The 19,492-nt window shown below is 44.8% G+C and overlaps 1 protein-coding gene across 3 annotated transcripts in view; it reads right to left on the bottom strand.

The window, feature by feature from the left end:
- Positions 1–19,492, bottom strand: part of FSCN1 (fascin actin-bundling protein 1) — a 167,396-nt gene that overhangs the window by 51,505 nt on the left and 96,399 nt on the right. Inside the window, exons 4-6 of one of the 3 annotated variants that reach the window (XM_077275626.1) lie at positions 13,253–13,420; positions 7,046–7,170; positions 3,631–5,303 (exon numbers count right to left, since the gene is read on the bottom strand). The exons of 1 other annotated variant lie outside the window; for it this stretch is intronic. In XM_077275626.1, coding sequence (XP_077131741.1) covers positions 7,085–7,170; positions 13,253–13,420 — 254 coding nt within the window. In that variant the 3' untranslated portion in view covers positions 3,631–5,303; positions 7,046–7,084. Of the gene's footprint in view, positions 1–3,630; positions 5,304–7,045; positions 7,171–13,252; positions 13,421–19,492 lie in introns of those variants that run through there. One more of the 3 variants, XM_077275625.1, reaches the window with a different exon arrangement.

The following is a 19,492-nucleotide window of genomic DNA, read 5'->3' as shown; positions in this document are numbered from 1 at the left end:
GCGCCAGAGAGCTGCAAGTGTTAAGTGGAACTGTAAGCGGGATAGACACAAATCCCTGCAGTTCATGGTATATTGAAGAGCAGTGGGATACCTAGAATAAGCCCCTGCTGTAAACTAAGAGGTCAATAGCCTCGTGTGTGTTTTTTCATCACATTGTGGCAGTGGAGGGATACCTGGGATAAGCCCCCTGCACATGTGATAGCCGTCTGTTGGTTTAAAGTCACCCCAATCCGTGACATATTGTGGGCAGCGGCTGAGGGATCTTGACAGTCACGGTGTGAATCGTGACAGGAGTACTAACTGTGTCAGACACTCCTTGCAATTGTCCTCCGCTGACCACAACAATGCTGCCTGTGTACCCCTGCGAGATAACTAACTGCCTTGAGCCTATTTTTATTTATTTTAGGCCTAGTAAGCCTGTCTGCGGTCCCTCCTTGCAATCCTCCTCCGCTGACCACAACAATGCTGCCTGTGTACCCATGTAACCTATTTAAAACTGCCTTGAGCCTATTTTTATTTATTTTAGGCCTAGTAAGCCTGTCTGCGGTCCCTCCTTGCAATCCTCCTCCGCTGACCACAACAATACTGCCTGTGTACCCATGTAACCTATTTAAAACTGCCTTGAGACTATTTTTATTTATTTTAGGCCTAGTAAGCCTGTCTGCGGTCCCTCCTTGAAATCCTCCTCCGCTGACCACAACAATGCTGCCTGTGTACCCATGTAACCTATTTAAAACTGCATAGAGCCTATTTTTATTTATTTTAGGCCTAGTAAGCCTGTCTGCGGTCCCTCCTTGCAATCCTCCTCCGCTGACCACAACAATGCTGCCTGTGTACCCATGTAACCTATTTAAAACTGCATAGAGCCTATTTTTATTTATTTTAGGCCTAGTAAGCCTGTCTGCGGTCCCTCCTTGCAATCCTCCTCCGCTGACCACAACAATGCTGCCCGTGTACCCCTGGAACCTATTTTAAAGTGCATAGAGCCTATTTTTTTCTTTTATTTAATATTAATAAAGCCATGATGGACTACACTGTACCACGCTACGAGCTACCCAGTTGACACTTCTTTTGCGAGAAAAGCCATCCCAACCCTCCACCAGCATGTAAAAGAGCGCATTGTCCATGCACTCTGTCAATCTGTGAGTACAAAGGTACACCTGACAAGACGCATGGACCTGTAGGCATGGCCACGGAAGATTACGTGTCCATTACGGCGCAATGGGTTAATGTGGTGGATGCATGGTCCACAGGGGACAGCCTACTAAGTCTGTCTGCAGTCCCTAATTCAAATTGTCCTCAATTCAGGTTTTCAAACTTTTTTAAAAAATAGGAAACTGCATTTGGGCTACTAGTTTGGTTGGGGCCTACTGTTGATGTCTGACGCTCCTGGGTGTTCTCCTCCTCCTTGGTGTTCTCCTCCAGGTTGCCTTGTCTGAGCTTCAACCTTCTGGCTCTCATTAAGTGCTTTTTTTTAAAAAAAAAATTGGTGGTTAGGGCCTACTAACGGTGTCTGCCGCTCCCTGGTGTTGTCCTCCACTGTATAAATCTGAGCTTCAACCTTCTGGCTCTCATTAAGTGCTTTTTTTTAAAAAAAATTGGTGGTTAGGGCCTACTAACGGTGTCTGCCGCTCCCTGGGGTTGTCCTCCACTGTATAAATCTGAGCTTCAACCTTCTGGCTCTCATTAAGTGCTTTTTTTAAAATAAATTGGTGGTTAGGGCCTACTAACAGTGTCTGCCGCTCCCTGGTGTTGTCCTCCACTGTATAAATCTGAGCTTCAACCTTCTGGCTCTCAGTAAGTGCTTTTTTTAAAAAAATTGGTGGTTGGGGCCTACTAATGTTGTCTGACGCTCCCGGGTGTTCTCCTCCTCCTGGGTGTTCTCCTCCAGGTTTCCTTGTCTGAGCTTCAACCTTCTGGCTCTCATTAAGTAGTTGTTTTTAAAAATTGGTGGTTGGGGCCTACTATCGTTGTGTGCCGCACCTTGGTGTTGTCCTGTGTTATTTTCCTGACCTTTAATCTTCAGGCTTTCGGCCTTCATTTGTAATATTAAACTGCATAGGGCCTACTAGTTGTGTTGGGCCTACTAACGGTGTCTGCCACTCATTACAGTTGTCCTTCACTGAACTAAGCAATGCTGCCTGGTTAGTCCTGTTACCAATTTTGAATTGCATTTAGCCCACTTTATTATTTGGGCCTATATCAGTGTTTCCTCCTCATCCTGCCCATTGTCCAGCCGGTGCTACATGAGTCTTGTGGTACTTTGACCCAGACCACTACATCCCCCTTGCACGCTACACAGCCACAATCTGACCCTGCTGAAAGTCAGGTTCCCCTTCCTGCATACTATACCACCTTATACAGGGACAAAGAGGAAGGTGCAGATTAAAATGCAGGTTTCTTTAACAGGTAGGGGGCATACTCTTTGGTGACGTCACAGGCACAGGGCCCCTCAGAGTATGCAAAAGTGTCGCTGCCGGTGGGAGTTGCCCCCGCCGTGCAAACACACCGCCGTACTTTGAGGGGCCCTGTGCCAGTGCCAATGCGAACGAGTGGGCCTCCCTGCTTGCTCAGGATCACAGCACTTGAAAAGTTGAAATACTTACCTCTCACTGCTCCACCGCCGTGACGTAGTCCACGTTTCCTGGGCCCACTAAAACCTTGAACCAGCCCTACCCCCCACAACTTTTGCCAAATGACCCCCAATTTCCAATGCCCAACTATTATTATAAAGTTAATTAAGATTGACAAGCTTCAGAAACAAGAATGGATGTTTTTGGCATTAAAATGGGCACTGTAGGTGTTTTCCTGGCCTCCACTCACTGCCGACTATGCTTCCCCATTGACTTGCATTGGGTTTCGTGTTCGGTCGATTCCCGACTTTTCGCGATAATCGGCCGACTTCACTCCACTCGACTTTGGACAAAGTCAGGTTTCGCAAAACCCGACTCGATCTTAAAAAAATGAAAGTCGCTCAACCCTAGTCAGGACATAAGCATTATAAGTATATTTGCAGACAATTGAGAAGGAGAAGGTTGTCTGGTATATTTTACTGGATATTTTAAAATATATTTTCAATAAATCTTCTAGTAGTTTAATCAGCTCTAGTGTCCATTGTTTCTTTGGCTTGTTTCTTCACTTTATGGCGGAGCTTCTATACCGCTTGCCCCGTTTTTTGGTCTTTTGTGTGGTCACGTAGTAACATGCCTGACTTTTTTCTGTTTTAGTGACGGAGCCAAATTTTTGAAGTATGACCAGAGTCACTTAATGTGGTAATAACTATTGAACGCTTCAACAAATCCCAGTGATCCCGAGACTGCTTTTTCATGACACATTATACTTTATGATAATGGTAAACTTAGGTCGATATGCTTTGTGTTTATTTATAAAAAATATCAGAAATTTGAGAAAAATGTTAATAAATGTGCAATTTTTAAACTTCGAATGATTATCCCTTTAATCCAGATAGTCATACCACAGAAAAGCATTAATAAATAACATTTCCCACATGTCTGATTTACATCAGCATCATTTGTAAAATGTTATTTTATTTTGTTAGCATTTTAGGAGGTTTACAAATGTAACAGTAATTTTTCATTTTTTCAAGGAAATTTGCAAAATTAATTTTTTTTAGGGACCTATCCAGGTTTGAAGTGACTTTGGGCTCCTATATATTGGTGAACCCCCAAACGTGATACCATTTTAAAAACAGCACCCCCTGACATATTGAAAACTGCAGTCAGGTAGTTTATTAACCCTTCAGGTGATTTTCAGAAATTAATGCGAAGTGGCATGACAGAAATGAAAATGTGTATTTTTACCACCTAAATGTCTCTAACTTCTGAACAGGTTACAACAGCCGTCAGACTAAGGCCGCTATTTGGTCATGAATTGCTATGGCAAACATCAGGACCACACAGTCATGATCAGAGAGCACCAATTAGGTTAAATAGGAAGCGCCCACACTCTGTTAACCATTTATACGTTGTAGTCACTATTGACAGCAGCATGTAAGGGGTTAAACAGATATGTACGATGCAAGCACTGATCGTGGCTGATACAGCAATTTGTCAGTTATAGTGTACAGCCGACAGCTGCTGGATTGTCACCTGTATGAGGATGCTATTCTCTTCTATCTCAGGTCAGTTAAAAGATGTATTGGCTGTCATTAAGGGGTTAACACCTTTACCCCCCAAGGGTGGTTTGCATGTTAATGACCAGGCCAATTTTTAAAATTCTGACCACTGTACTGTCCCTTTATGAGGTTATAACTCTGGAAACTTCAAGGGATCCCAGTGATCCTGACATTGTTTTCTCGTGATATGTTGTACTTAATGATAGTGGTAAAATTTCTTTGATATTACTTGTGTTTATTTGTGAAAAAAAAAAACGGAAATTTGGCGAAAATTTCGCATTTTTCCAGCTTTGAATTTTCACGCCCTTAAATCACAGAGATACACAAAATACTCAATAAGTAACATTTCCCACACGTCTACTTTACATCAGCACAATTTTGGAACCAACATTTTTTTGTGTTAGGGAGTTACAGTTGTGGCCAAAAGTATTGACACCCCTGTAATTCTGTCAGATAATACTCAGTTTCTTACTGAAAATGATTGCAATCACAAATTCTTTTGTGTTTTTTCATTTAAGACAAATTAAATGAAGATGATAATATCAAAGAGAATGAAGCAAAAAGCAAAAAAATTGATCATTTCACACAAAACTCCAAAAATGGGGCAGACAAAAGTATTGGCACCCTCAGCCTAATACTTGGTTGCACAACCTTTAGCCAAAATAACTGCGACCAACCGCTTCCAGTAACCATCAATGAGTTTTTTACAATGCTCTGCTGGAATTTTAGACCATTCTTCTTTGGCAAACTGCTCCAGGTCCCTGATATTTGAAGGGTGCCTTCTCCAAACTGCCATTTTTAGATCTCTCCACAGGTGTTCTATGGGATTCAGGTCTGGACTCATTGCTGGCCACCTTAGAAGTCTCCAGTGCTTTCTCTCAAACCATTTTCTAGTGCTTTTTGAAGTGTGTTTTGGGTCATTGTCCTGCTGGAAGACCCATGACATCTGAGGGAGACCCAGCTTTCTCACACTGGGCCCTACATTATGCTGCAAAATTTGTTGGTAGCCTTCAGACTTCATAATGTCATGCACACGGTCAAGCAGTCCAGTGCCAGAGGCAGCAAAGCAACCCCAAAACATCAGGGAACCTCCGCCATGTTTGACTGTAGGGACCGTGTTCTTTTCTTTGAATGCCTCTTTTTTTCTCCTGTAAACGCTATGTTGATGCTGTGAAGAAACCAGATTGTATCTTAATTTCCCAGACAACCATGTTTTGCAAAAACAAAAGAACTGGCTTTTTATCTGTATATTGGCTTGTGAATTTAAGTTTTTATGTCTGGTGGGTGAAGAAGACAGACTGCCCACTGATATACTATCTAACATACTGTGTAAAGGTACCGTCACACTCAGCGACGCTGCAGCGATATAGACAACGAGCCGATCACTGCAGCGTCACTGTTTAGGTCGCTGTAGAGACGTCAAACACAGCAGCTCCAGAACGATGCAGGAGCGATCCTGTGACGTAACGGTGACTCACTTATCGTTCTCACAGGTCGTTAGCTCCATGTAAAACATTGCTGGCATCGTTGCTTTTTCTGTCAAACACGACGATACATGCCGACCTGACGACCAAATAAAGTTCTGGACTTCTAGCTCCGACCAGCGATATCACAGTGGGATCCAGATAGCTGCTGCGTGTCAAACACAACGAGATCGCTAACCAGGACGCTGCAACGTCACGGATCGTTGTCGTTCTCGTTGTAAAGTTGCTGAGTGTGAAGGTACCTTAAGTCTGTAATAGTGACTGTACATTGAGTGTGTTAAGCTTTGTTTATTGATTTGTGCTTATATGCTAATAGTGCTACTTAATCCCATCACCATTGTTTACCTTATCTTGATGTTGGACTGAGGGTACTGTCACACAATGCAATTTTGATCGCTACGACGGCACGATCCGTGACGTCGCAGCGTCGTATGATTATCGCTCCAGCGTCGTAGACTGCGGTCACACTGTGCAATCACGGTGCTGGAGCGATGCCGAAGTCCCCGGGTAACCAGGGTAAACATCGGGTTACTAAGCGCAGGGCCACGCTTAGTAACCCGATGTTTACCCTGGTTACCAGCGTAAACGTAAAAAAAACAAACAGTACATACTTACATTCCGGTGTCTGTCCCCCGGCGTTCTGCTTCTCTCCACTGTGTAAGCACCATAGCCGGAAAGCAGAGCGGTGACGTCACCGCGTCACCGCTGTGCTCGCTTCCCGGCCGGCAGGCGCTCACAGTGCAGAGAAGCTGAGACGCCGGAGGACAGACACCGGAATGTGAGTATGTACGGTTTGTTTTTTTTACGTTTACGCTGGTAACCAGGGTAAACATCGGGTTACTAAGCGCGGCCCTGCGCTTAGTTACCCGATGTTTACCCTGGTTACAAGCGAACACATCGCTGGATCGCTGTCACACACAATGATCCAGCGATGTCAGCGGGTGATCAAGCGACGAAAGAAAGTTCCAAACGATCTGCTACGACGTACGATTCTCAGCGGGGTCCCTGATCGCTGCTGCGTGTCAGACACTGCGATATCGTAACGATATCGCTAGAACGTCACGAATCGTACCGTCGTAGCGATGAAAATTGCACTGTGTGACAGTACCCTGAAAGACCCTGGGTAATTCTAAAAATAGCTTACATGCTGTGAAGAAACCAGATTGTATCTTAATTACCCAGACAGCTACGTTTTTGCAAACCAATAAGAACTGAATTTTCATCTGTATATTGGCTTGTGCATTTAAGTGTTTATGTCTGGTTTTTCAAGAGGACAGACTTGCAGACTGATATCATTTAAAGGGAACCTGTCACCCCGTTTTTTCGGTATGAGATAAAAATACTGTTAAATAGGGCCTGAGCTGTGCATTACAATAGTGTAGTTTGTGGACCCCGATTCCCCACCTATGCTGCCGAAATACGTTACCAAAGTAGTCGTTTTCGCCTGTCAATCAGGCTGGTCAGGTCAGATGGGCGTGGTGTCTTCCCCCAGATCTTGCGTAGTTTTCCGTTGGTGGCGTAGTGGTGTGCGCATGTCCAAGGTCCCGAATCCTGCACAGGGGTGTGAAAATAGCAGCGATGTCCGTTATTCCATTGGTGGTCGGTGGGCGCGGCCATCTTGCTTTGGCCGCGCGTGCGCAGAAGCGGCGCTCTGCTGGCCGCGGCTTCAGGAAAATGGCCGCGGGCATCCGCGCGTGCGCAGATGGCTATCGCGGCGGCCATTTTCGTGAAGCCGAGATGCGAACTCTGCTTCACGAAATTTTTTTTGTTAGGGAGTTAAGGGTTAAAAGTTGACCAGCAATTTCTCATTTTTACAACACCATGTTTTTTTTAGGGACCACATTTGAGGGGTCTATATAATAGAAAATAAATAAGTGTGACACCATTCTAAAAACTGCACCCCTCAAGCTGCTCAAAACCACATTCAAGAAGTTTATTAACCCTTTACGTACTTCACAGGAACTGAAACAATGTGGAAGAAAAAAATGAACATTTAACTTTTTTTTGCAAACAGAAATTTAACCACATATTTTGTTGTGCAATTTCTCCTGAGTACGCCGATACCACCCCATATGTGGAGGTAACCCACTGTTTGGGCGCACCGCAGAGCTTGGAAGTGAAGGAGCGCCGTTTGACTGTTTCAATGCAGAATTGGCTGGAATTGAGATCGGACGCCATGTCGCGTTTGGAGAGCCCCTAATATGCCTAAACAGTGGAAACCCCCCACAAGTGACACCATTTTGGAAACTAGACCCCCCATGGAACTTATCTAGATGTGTAGTGAGAACTTTGAATGCCCAAAGAAGTTTATAATGCAGAGTCGTGAAAATAAAAAATATTTTTTTTTTAACAAAAAAAGATTTTTTAGCCCCCAAGTTTTTATTTTCACAAGGGTAACAAGAGAAATTGGACCCCAAATGTTGTTGTCCAATTTGTCCTGAGTATGCTGGTACCCCATATGTGGGGGTAAACCACTGTTTGGGCGCATGGCTGAGCTCGGAAGGGAAGGAGCGCCATTTTGGAATGCAGACTTTGATAGAATTGTCTGCTGGCGTTATGTTGCGTTTGCAGACCCCTAATGTACCTAAACAGTAGAAACTCCCAACAAGTGACCCCATTTTGCAAAATAGACCCCCCAAGGAACTTATCTAGATGTGTAGTGAGAACTTTGAATGCCCAAGTGCATCACAGAAGTTTATAATGCAGAGTAGTGAAAATAAAAAATATATATTTTTCCCACAAAAAAGATTTTTTAGCCCCCAAATTTTTATTTTCACAAGGGTAACAAGAGAAATTGGACCCCAAATGTTGTTGTCCAATTTGTCCTGAGTATGCTGGTACCCAATATGTGGGGGTAAACCACTGTTTGGGCACACGGCAGAGCTCGGAAGAGAAGGAGCGCCATTTTGGAATTCAGACTTCGATAGAATTGTCTGTGGGTGTTATGTTGCGTTTGCAGAGCCCCTGATGTACCTAAACAGTAGAAACCCCCCACAAGTGACCACATTTTGGAAACTAGACCCCCTAAGGAACTTATCTAGATATGTGATGTGGTGAGAACTTTGAATGCTCAAGTGCTTCACAGAAGTTTATAATGCAGAGTAGTGAAAATAAAAAAATATTTTTTTTCCCACAAAAAAGATTTTAGCCCCCAAGTTTTTATTTTCACAAGGTTAACAGGAGAAATTGGACCCCAAAAGTTGTTGTCCAATTTATCCAGAGTACGCCGATGCCCCATATGTGGGGGTAAACCACTGTTTGGGCGCACGGCAGAGCTCAGAAGGGAGGGAGCACCATTTGACTTTTTTATTGCAAAATTGTCTGTCGTGTTTGGAGACCCCCTGATGTACCTAAACAGTGGAAACCCCCCAATTCTAACTCCAACCCTAACTCCAACACACTCCTAACCCTAATTTCAACCCGATCCATAATCCTAATCACAACCCTAACGATAATCACAACCCTAACCCCAAAACAGCCCTAATCTCAACTCTAACCATAACCCTAATCAAAACCCTAAATCCAACACACCCCTAACCCTAATCTCAACCCTAACCTCAAACCTAACCCTAATCCCAATACACCCCTAACCCTAATCCCAACCCTAATCCCAACTCTAATCCCAAACGTAACCCTAATCCCAACCGTAACCCTAATACCAACCCTAATCCAAACCCTAAACCTAATCCCAACTCTATCCCTAACTTTAGCCCCAACCCTAACCCTAATTTTAGCCCCAACCCTAGCCCTAACCCTAACTTTAGCCCCAATCCTAACCCTAAATTTAACCCTAACCCTAGCCCTAACTTTAGCCCCAACCCTAACCCTAAGGCTACTTTCACACTTGCGTCATGTGGCATCCGTCACAATCCGTCGTTTTGGACAAAAAATGGATCCTGCAAATGTGCCCACAGGATGCCTTTTTTGCCCATAGACTTGTATTACCGACGGATGGCCACACGTCGTGTCCATCGTGCACTGGATCCGTTGTGTTTTGGCGGACCGTCGTCACAAAAAAAGTTCAATGTAACCTTTTTTTTGTACGTCGCGTCCGCCATTTCCGCGCATGCGTGGCCGTAACTCTGCCCCCTCCTCCCCAAGACAGACTGGGCAGCGGATGCGTTGAAAAACTGCATCCACTGCCCACGTTGTGCACAATTTTCAAAACGTGCATCGGTACGTCGGGCTGACGCATTGCGACCGCCCCTTACCGACGCAAGTGTGAAAGAAGCCTAAGGCTACTTTCACACTAGCGTCGTACTTGGCTCATCGAAAAAAGATGGTGGCGCCCATCGGGAGCCATGAGGAGCACCGGGGGAGATAGTTGAGTATTGGGGGGCTATTGGGGGCCATCGGGGACAATATTTCTCTGTCCTCCGATGTGCGATCACATCGGAGGACAGAGAAATTAAATGGCAAATCGCGTTTTTTTTTGTTGCGACCGCCGGTAAATGGTTAATTACCGGCGATCACAACTCGGGGGTCGGTAAAACCCCCCCGAATCATGTTCTCTGGGGTCTCGGCTACCCTCGGCAACCAAGATCCCAGAGAAAATTCGACTCTGGGGGGCGCTATTCACTTTTTCCACAGCGCCGTTAATTAATTAACGGCGCTGTGGTTTAAGTACCCTTAGCGGCCGCCGTTAAAAGGCGTATCGGCGGTCGTTAAGGGGTTAATCCCATCACCATTGTTTACCTTTTCTTAATGTTGGACTGAAAGACTCTGGGTGGTTCTAAGGGTAGCTTACATGCCTTGGGTATAAAGAGACTGAAGTAACACAGAGCTAGGAGCCAGACATTCTGCAAACCACCCAACAGACAAGAGAAAGGACTGCAGCCAATTCATCATGGCACCATCAGGAGGGACACTGATCTAGGATTCTATAGGATACAACCTAGAGGTTTTTGGCTCCGGTTGGAAGGACACAGATCTGATCCAGTGACCATCTCTGAACCATGGACCTGTTTGGAGAAAGCCAGGGTTGGGACCCGCTGGTCGCCTGGTTCCATGGAGATGGTCAGATAAGCTAGGTGGTGACTCTCGTGTCAACTGGCTTTGGACCTTATATGGACTCTATGGACAGTTCTTGGTCATCTCCCTATGCTTATCGTTACCCCTTCTCTGTGCGTTCATCCACAGATGGAGTAGCGACCCTGGGAGCTCTGACATCATGTCATACTGGAAATACCTGGAGACGCAGTGATATTTTATATGCGCCCATGTACCCATACAATTCCAGGCATGTTGGGAATGTTCTGTTTGCTATTGTGTGCTGTGGTTCAATAAAGTATTGCCACCCTGTTTTACCTTAAAGGGAACCTGTCACCCCGTTTTTTCCGTATAAGATAAAAATACTGTTAAATAGGGCCTGAGCTGTGCATTACAATAGTGTATTTTGTGGACCCCGATTCCCCACCTATGCTGCCGAAATACATTACCAAAGTAGCCGTTTTCGCCTGTCAATCAGGCTGGTCTGGTCAGATGGGCGTGGTGTCTTCCCCCAGATCTTGCTTATTTTTCCGTTGGTGGCGTAGTGGTTTGCGCATGCCCAAGTCCAGAATCCACTGCACAGGGGAGGGAAAAGAGCGCGATCTGCGCTATTCCCCTGGTGATCGTGGGGGCGGCCATCTTCCTGTGGCCGCGCGTGCGCAGATTGAGCGCTCTGCTGCCCAGGGCTTCAGGAAAATGGCCGCGGGATGCCGCGCGTGCGCAGATGGAGATCGCGGCGGCCATTTTCCTGAAGCAGAGTTCGCATCTCTGCTTCAGGAAAATGGCCGCCGCGATCTCCATCTGCGCACGCGCGGCATCCCGCGGCCATTTTCCTGGCCTACCATACAGTCCCTTTTCATTCAGACGCTGACGGATAGTACAGGTTGACACTGTTGTACCCTCGGACTGCAGGGCAGCTTGAACTTGTTTGGATGTTAGTCGAGGTTCTTTATCCAACATCCGCACAATCTTGCGTTGAAATCTCTTGTCAATTTTTCTTTTCTGTCCACATCTAGGGAGGTTAGCCACAGTGCCATGGGCTTTAAACTTCTTGATGATACTGCGCACGGTAGACACAGGAACATTCAGGTCTTTGGAGATGGACTTGTAGTCTTGAGATTGCTCATGCTTCCACACAATTTGGTTTCTCAAGTCCTCAGACAGTTCTTTGGTCTTCTTTCTTTTCTACATGTTCAATGTAGTACACACAAGGACACAGGACAGAGGTTGAGTCAACTTTAATCCATGTAAACTGGCTGCAAGTTTGATTTAGCTATTGCCAACACCTGTTAGGTGCCACAGGTAAGTTACAGGTGCTGTTAATTACACAAATTAGAGAAGCATCACATGATTTTTGGAACAGTGCCAATACTTTTGTCCGCCCCCTTTTTTATGTTTGGTGTGGAATTATATTCAATTTGGCTTTAGGACAATTCTTTTTGTGTTTTTTCATTTAGGACAAATTAAATGAAGATAATAATACCAAAGAATTTGTGTTTGCAATCATTTTCAGGAAGAAACAGTATTATCTGACAGAATTGCAGGGGTGTCAATACTTTTGGCCACAACTGTATAAGGGTTAAAATTTGACCAGCGATTTCTCATTTTTACTACACCATTTTTTTTTTAGGGACCACATCACATTTGTCACTTTGAGGGGTCTATATGATAGAAAATATAATAAAAAAGTGACACCATTCTAAAAAGTGCACCCCTCAAGGTGCTCAAAACCACATTCAAGAACATTCAAGAAGTTTATGAACCCTTCAGGTGCTTCACAGGAATTTTTGGAATGTTTAAAAAAAAAATGAACATTTAAGTTTTTTTTCACAAAAAAATTACTTCAGATCCAATTTGTTTTATTTTACCAAGAGTAACAGAAGAAATTGGACCCCAAAAGTTGACCACCTAAGGAACTTATCTAGATATGTGGTGAGCACTTTGAACCCCCAAGGGCTTCACAGAAGTTTATAATGTAGAGCCGTACAAATAAAAAATAATTTTTTTTTCACAAAAATAATCTTTTCGCCCCCAATTTTTTATTGCTCTCAGGAGGCGCCGGCAAGCCACCTTCCTGCAGGACCCAGAAAGACCCTGCGGCCATCTTGGATCCGGGGGCCTGCAGGGAGGACATATGAGACCTTCTTAACAACGCGATCACATCGCATTGTTCAGAGGGTCTCAGGGAAGCACGCAGGGAGCCCCCTCCCTGCCTGATGCTTCCGTATGCCGCCGGAACACTGCGATCTTGTTTGATCGCAGTGTTTCGGGGGTTAATGTGCCGGGAGCGGTCCATGACCGCTCCTGGCACTAGTGCTGGATGTTAGCTGTGATAATCAGCTGACACCAGGCCGCGATCCACCCATGAGCACGGCTGATCGCATATGACGTACTATCCCGTCGATGGTCATACGGGCCCGGGTCACCTCGACGGGATAGTGCGTCAGATGTCAGAAAGGGGATAAAATGTAAAACAGTCTGCACAGGCATGTATGAAACTTGTACAGGTGCTATTGAGACCTCTGACTATTTATACACTTCCCTGTGCACTTATACAAAGGATGTGCCTAAGGAATTACAACAAATTATCTGCCTGCAAGATGTAACACAGAATGTATTAAGTTTATAATTAAAAAATACCAACCTTTAAGGTTATAGGCACCTTCGCTGAATTCCAGTTGAAACACATCATAAATTGATCGGTTACAGTCCAAGGTCCCGGTCACTTTACGGCACCCTATGAAGCCATGCTCTCCCCTCAAGACAATTAATGGACGATTAATGAGTTTCATCAGGAATTGTTCAGATTCCACTGGGGGGGGGGGGAAATATTTTTACAAAATCATAAAAAATGTCAGATCTACACCTTAATACCAGTGAATAGCAGATTTATTTTGATATTTGTGCTCTCTTATAACAATAACATTCTATTTAACCTTTCATGAATGTTTCTAGAGGCAGTTTTTAGATCGTGAAAAATTTAAACCCAAATTATTACAGTCTCTTTGTGGATGTGGTGGTACCTTAGAAGTGTACTTTCTTCCTTAGTGAGGTAGTCTGGTCACTTGGGGAAAATATGCTTCAGCAGATGTCACAATGCAGAAGACCGAGCCATAAGAGAGGCTCACAGGATAAAGCACAAGAACCAACACACTGCAAATCAAGAGGAATGCTGGAGGGAGTGTGCTACAGTAAATGTCAAAGAAAAAGACCAAGTGACCATACTAAAAAGTGAGTAAACGAATAAAGTAAACAGTCCTTTCACAGAAAAAAAATCTATACTGTCTCTTGGAGTACGGATATTTTGGAGTCAGTATTTGGAAGCCATAAGCAGACATGGAGCCTACATTGCGAAAAAGCTAAAAAACCACTGGATTCATACACCTGTGTTTTATGGTGACAGTATGGACTAGATCCACAGACCCTAAGGCCGGTGTCACACACGTATAAAAATACGGTCCTTTTTTTTTTGACCAAATACGCAGAAATGTTCCCTGAACAGTGATCTGTATGTTATCCGTTGGCAAGGTGTGGCTGTGTATTTTGCGCATGTAAACCTAAGTATGGCATCCGTACGGCAAAATTTTCTCCCCGGCTTGCAAAGTGGACATACAGTATAATGGATCCATGGACTCAAATAGTCGTGAAAACACATACATATATATATATATATATATATATATATATATATATATATATATATATATATATATATATATATATATATATATATACACACAGTTAGGTCCATATATATTTGGACAGAGACAACATTTTTCTAATTTTGGTTATTACCACAATTGGACATTACCACAATTAATTTTGAACAAAACAATTCAGATGCAGTTGTAGTTCAGACTTTCAGCTTTCATTTGAGAGTATCCACATTAAAATTGGATGAAGGGTTTGGGAGTTTCAGCTCCTTAACATGTGCCACCTTGTTTTTAAAAGGACCAAAAGTAATTGGACAGATTCAATAATTTTAAATAAAATGTTCATTTCTAGTACTTGGTTGAAAATCCTTTGTTGGCAATGACTGCCTGAAGTCTTGAACTCATGAACATCACCAGACGCTGTGTTTCCACCTTTTTGATGCTCTGCCAGGCCTTCACTGCGGTGGTTTTCAGTTGCTGTTTGTTTGTGGGCCTTTCTGTCTGAAGTTTAGTCTTTAACAAGTGAAATGCATGCTCAATTGGGTTGAGATCAGGTGACTGACTTGGCTATTCAATAATATTACACTTCTTTGCTTTAATAAACTCCTGGGTTGCTTTGGCTTTATGTTTTGGGTCATAGTCCATCTGTACTATGAAACGACGACCAATCAGTTTGGCTGCATTTGGCTGGATCTGAGCACACAGTATGTCTCTGAATACCTCAGAATTCATTCGGCTGCTTCTGTCCTGTGTCACATCATCAATAAACACTAGTGACCCAGTGCCACTCGCAGCCATGCATGCTCAAGCCATCACACTGCCTCCGCCGTGTTTTACAGAAGATGTGGTATGCTTTGGATCATGAGCTGTACCACACCTTCGCCATACTTTTCTCTTTCCATCATTCTGGCAGAGGTTGATCTTGGATTCATTTGTCCAAAGAATGTTCTTCCAGAACTGTGCTGGCTTTTTTAGATGTTTTTTTGCAAAGTCCAGTCTAGCCTTTTTATTCTTGATGCTTATGAGTGGCTTGCACCGTGCCGTGAACCCTCTGTATTTACTTTCATGCAGTCTTCTCTTTATGGTAGATTTGGATATTGATACGCCTACCTCCTGGAGAGTGTTGTTTACTTGGTTGGCTGTTGTGAAGGGGTTTATCTTCACCATGGAGATTATTCTGCGATCATCCACCACTGTTGTCTTCCGTGGGCGCCCAAGTCTTTTTGCATTGATGAGTTCACCAGTGCTTTCTTTCTTTCTCAGGATGTACCAAAGTGTAGATTTCTCGGATGGGTTTTTTCTGTTTTCGTAGCTTAAGGATGGCTTGTTTCACCTGCATGGAGAGCTCCTTTGACCGCATGTTTACTTCACAGCAAAACCTTCCAAATGCAAGCACCTCACCTCAAATCAACTCCAGGCCTTTTATCTGCTTAATTGAGAATGACATAACGAAGGGATTGCCCACACATGTCCATGAAATAGCTTTGGAGTCAACTGTCCAATTACTTTTGGTCCCTCTAAAAACAGGGTGGCACATGTTAAGGAGCTGAAACTCCTAAACCCTTCATCCAATTTTAATGTGGATACCCTCAAATGAAAGCTGAAAGTCTGAACTTCACCTGCATCTGAATTGTTTTGCTTAAAATTCATTGTGGTAATGTCTATAACCAGAATTAGAAAAATGTTGTCTCTGTCCAAATATATATGGACCTAACTGTATATAGCAAAAAAGCCGGTAATTCAATTGTCGGCTTTTGCTAAATAATTCCCGAACCCGACAGGATAGGAGACATGGCTTACATACAGAAAACCATTGCATATCCGTTATATTTTTATATATCCCTCACTAATAATGTTAGTAGTGTTTGTGTGTAAAATTTGGGAGCTGTAGGTGTTACAGTAAAGGGTTAATTCATGGAAAATATTGGCGAGGGCACCCACATAATATTCTCCGCCAGAGAGGGCAAGCCAGTGACTGAGGGCAGACAATAGCCTAGAGAGGGACCATGGTTATTGCCTCCCTCCCCCCCCGGCTAAAAACATCTGCCACCAGCCACCCCAGAAAAGGCGTATCTGTAAGATGCGCCTTTTCCGGCACTTAGCCTCTCTCTTTCTGAATATTTTCCCACGCTACAGTTCATATGAGGTCATGCCGCCAGGGGGTGGAGCTTCGGTGACATCACCGCTAGTCACTGAAGCTCCACCCCCTACATTTCATTCATTCCCCAGTCTTTTACAGAAGGTGGCGGCAGCATCACCACTGCTCCCGGTTGTAAATAAATTTAACCCCATGAGATGGATTACTGCATGGGACATGACTGTACGGCGGACAGGTATGGGATATTGTTTTTACAGGAGAACGAGAGTCTTCGGTTGGATTGAGTGTAAAATAAACATATGAAAAACATGTGTTTCTGTCCTTCAACAAAACACTATTCTTAATGTGTGTATTTTTAACCCTTTCAGACTATTGGATTAATGAGAATAATAATCGTTTTAGCAGTCCGTTAAACCGACTGCATTACACTGCGGTGTAACACAGTCTGTTAACGCTGCTATTAACACTGTGTGACAAACTTTTTACTATTGATGCTGCCTATGCAGCATCAATAGTAAAAAGATATAATGTTAAAAATAATTTAAAAAAAAAAAAGGTGCTATTCTCACCCTCACGTCCACCGATGTGCGCGAGTGGCGAGGCTGCTGCCAGCTTCCTTTCCCAGAGACGCATTACGAAATTACCAAGATGACTTAGCGGTCTCGCACGCATCGGGACAACTTCGGTGGATGCCGGAGGGTGAGTATATAATTATTTTTTATTTTATTTATTTATTTATTTTTTTTTTTAACAGAGATATGGTGCCCACACTGCTGTATACTATGTGGGCTGTTATATACTGCGTGACTGATATATACTATGTGGGCAGTGTTATATACGTGGCTGCTATATACTACATGGCTTCTATATACTATGTGGCTGCTATATACCACGTGGCTGTGCTATATACTATGTGGCTGCTATATACTACGTGGCTCTGCTGTATACTACGTGGCTCTGCTATATACTACGTGGCTGTTTGTTATATAGTACGTGGGCTGTGTTATATACTACGTGGTTGTGCTATATACTACGTGGCTGTGCTATATACTACGTGGCTGTGCTATATACTACGTGGCTGTGCTATATACTACGTGGCTGTGCTAAATACTACATACTACGTGGCTGTGTTATATACTACATGGCTGTACTATATCCTGCACCCCGAACCCCCGACATCCTGCGACCAATCAGCGAAAGACGCAGTCCAGCCGCGCATTGACACGGGATTTTAACCACGCTTCGCTGATTGTTCGTGCCCGGCCGGCCGCAACCAATCAGCGATATTGGCACGGGATTTAAACACCGATTCAGTGAATGGTCGCGCATGGCCGGCCGCGACCAATCAGTGATATTAGAGCGGTATTTAAACACCGCTTCGGTCATTGGTCGTGCCCGGCAGGCCGCGACCAATCAGCGATATTGGTGCGGGATTTAAATACCGCTTCAGTAATTGGTAGCTCACGGCCGGCCGCGACTAATCAGCGATATTGGCACGGTATTTAAACACTGCTTTGGTCATTGGTCATGCCCGGCCGGCCGCGACCAATCAGCGACAGGCGCAGTCTGGCCGCGATTTGGCGCCAGATTTGAACCACGCTTCGCTGATCAGCCAGCCGGGCGCGACCAATCAGCGATATTGGAGAGGAATTTAACCCCCACTCCCAGCGCGACAACATACTGTTTCCCTGAAAATAGGGTGCCCCCGAAAGTAAGGAATGCTAGGGGGGGCACTGTGCCTGTTAATATAAGGCACCCCCCGAAAATAAGGCATACCTTGTTCTGGTAAAAGGAAAGTTTGGGGTCACCTCCCGCCTCCCACCACTTCCCACCCCCCGTCCGCTTGCAGAGAAATACTCCCCCAGCTCCCACGATGCCTCCTCTCAGCGCCGGCAGCTTGTCCTGTGAGCGGTCACGTGGTACCGCTCATTACAGTGATGAATATGCGCATATTCATCACTGTAATGAGCGGTACCACGTGACCGCTCACACAGGACAAGCTGCCAGCGCTGAGAGGAGGCATTGCGGGAGCTGGGTGAGTATTTCTCTGCAAGCGGGCGGGCACGCGGGGGGTGGGGAGGGGGGAGGTGACCCCAAACTTTCTTTTTAACAAAAAAAAATTGATTTTTCATTCCTTCTCTCCTGCGAGCGCTGCAGGGGAGAAGAGATGAATGCCGCCTTCAGAACCACACGCAGGGGACAGCGCTTACTGTAGCGCTGTCTCTCCTGCATGGGCCGTGTGGTTCTCAGGCGGCACACGACTGCTGCCGCACGTGTGCCACACTGATGTGCCACATGAGCACAAGGACACACAGATAACTCCGGTACCGTTTTCTCCGGTACCAGAATTATCTGGACGAGTGAGACTGGCCTATGAAAGTGAAAGTGTGTGTCAATGTATGGGTGTGTGTGTGTGTGTGTCTGTGCGTGTGTGTACGGTACACACATGGGAGGCTGCAGTGGGATACTGTGATAATAGGAGGCTGCATGTTGTGAACTCTGTTTTTGGGCTCCCTCTTGTGGTCACAAGTGGTACTGTGTGAGTGCTGTCTTTGGGCTCCCTCTGGTGGCTCTTTGTGTCTCTCTGCAGGTCTGAGGGGGATCAGCTGTCTCGTTATCTGTTAGCTGGTTTCCTATTTAGCTCACCTGGATTTTCAGTGTTTGCCTGCTGTCGATGTATTCAGTGCTATCTTGATCCTCCTGAATTCCTCGTTCAAACGTTCACCGGCTACCTTCAGTGTGTTTGGTTAGGATCAGGTTTTGCGGTCAGTCCAGTTACCACCTCCCTAGAGCTCGTTCTATGTTCAGTAACTTAGCTAGTTCATTCTGTGATCCTCAGCCACTAAGGATCATAACAGCTGCAGTGGGATACCGGGATGATGGGAGGCTGCAGTGGGATGATGGGAGGCTGCAATACTGTACTGTAGAATGATGGGGGCTGTAATGGAATGATGGGGGTGCTGTATTGGGGACTGTAAAGAGATGATGAGGGCTGCAACGGGATGATGGGAATATTTGGGGCTGCAAAATAATGATTGGGGCTGCTACGGTAAAGGAACTGCTGTGGGTGATTGTTACGGTAGCGGTACAGTGTCCAGAAAGTGTGTGGGAGCCATTTTAGAGCCCTTATGTT

This window comes from Ranitomeya variabilis, chromosome 7, assembly GCF_051348905.1.
Source record: "Ranitomeya variabilis isolate aRanVar5 chromosome 7, aRanVar5.hap1, whole genome shotgun sequence".
NCBI classification, from domain to species: Eukaryota; Metazoa; Chordata; class Amphibia; order Anura; family Dendrobatidae; genus Ranitomeya; species Ranitomeya variabilis.
The sequence above is the reverse complement of the archived record's forward strand: the minus strand, read 5'-3'. Positions and strand labels throughout refer to the sequence as shown.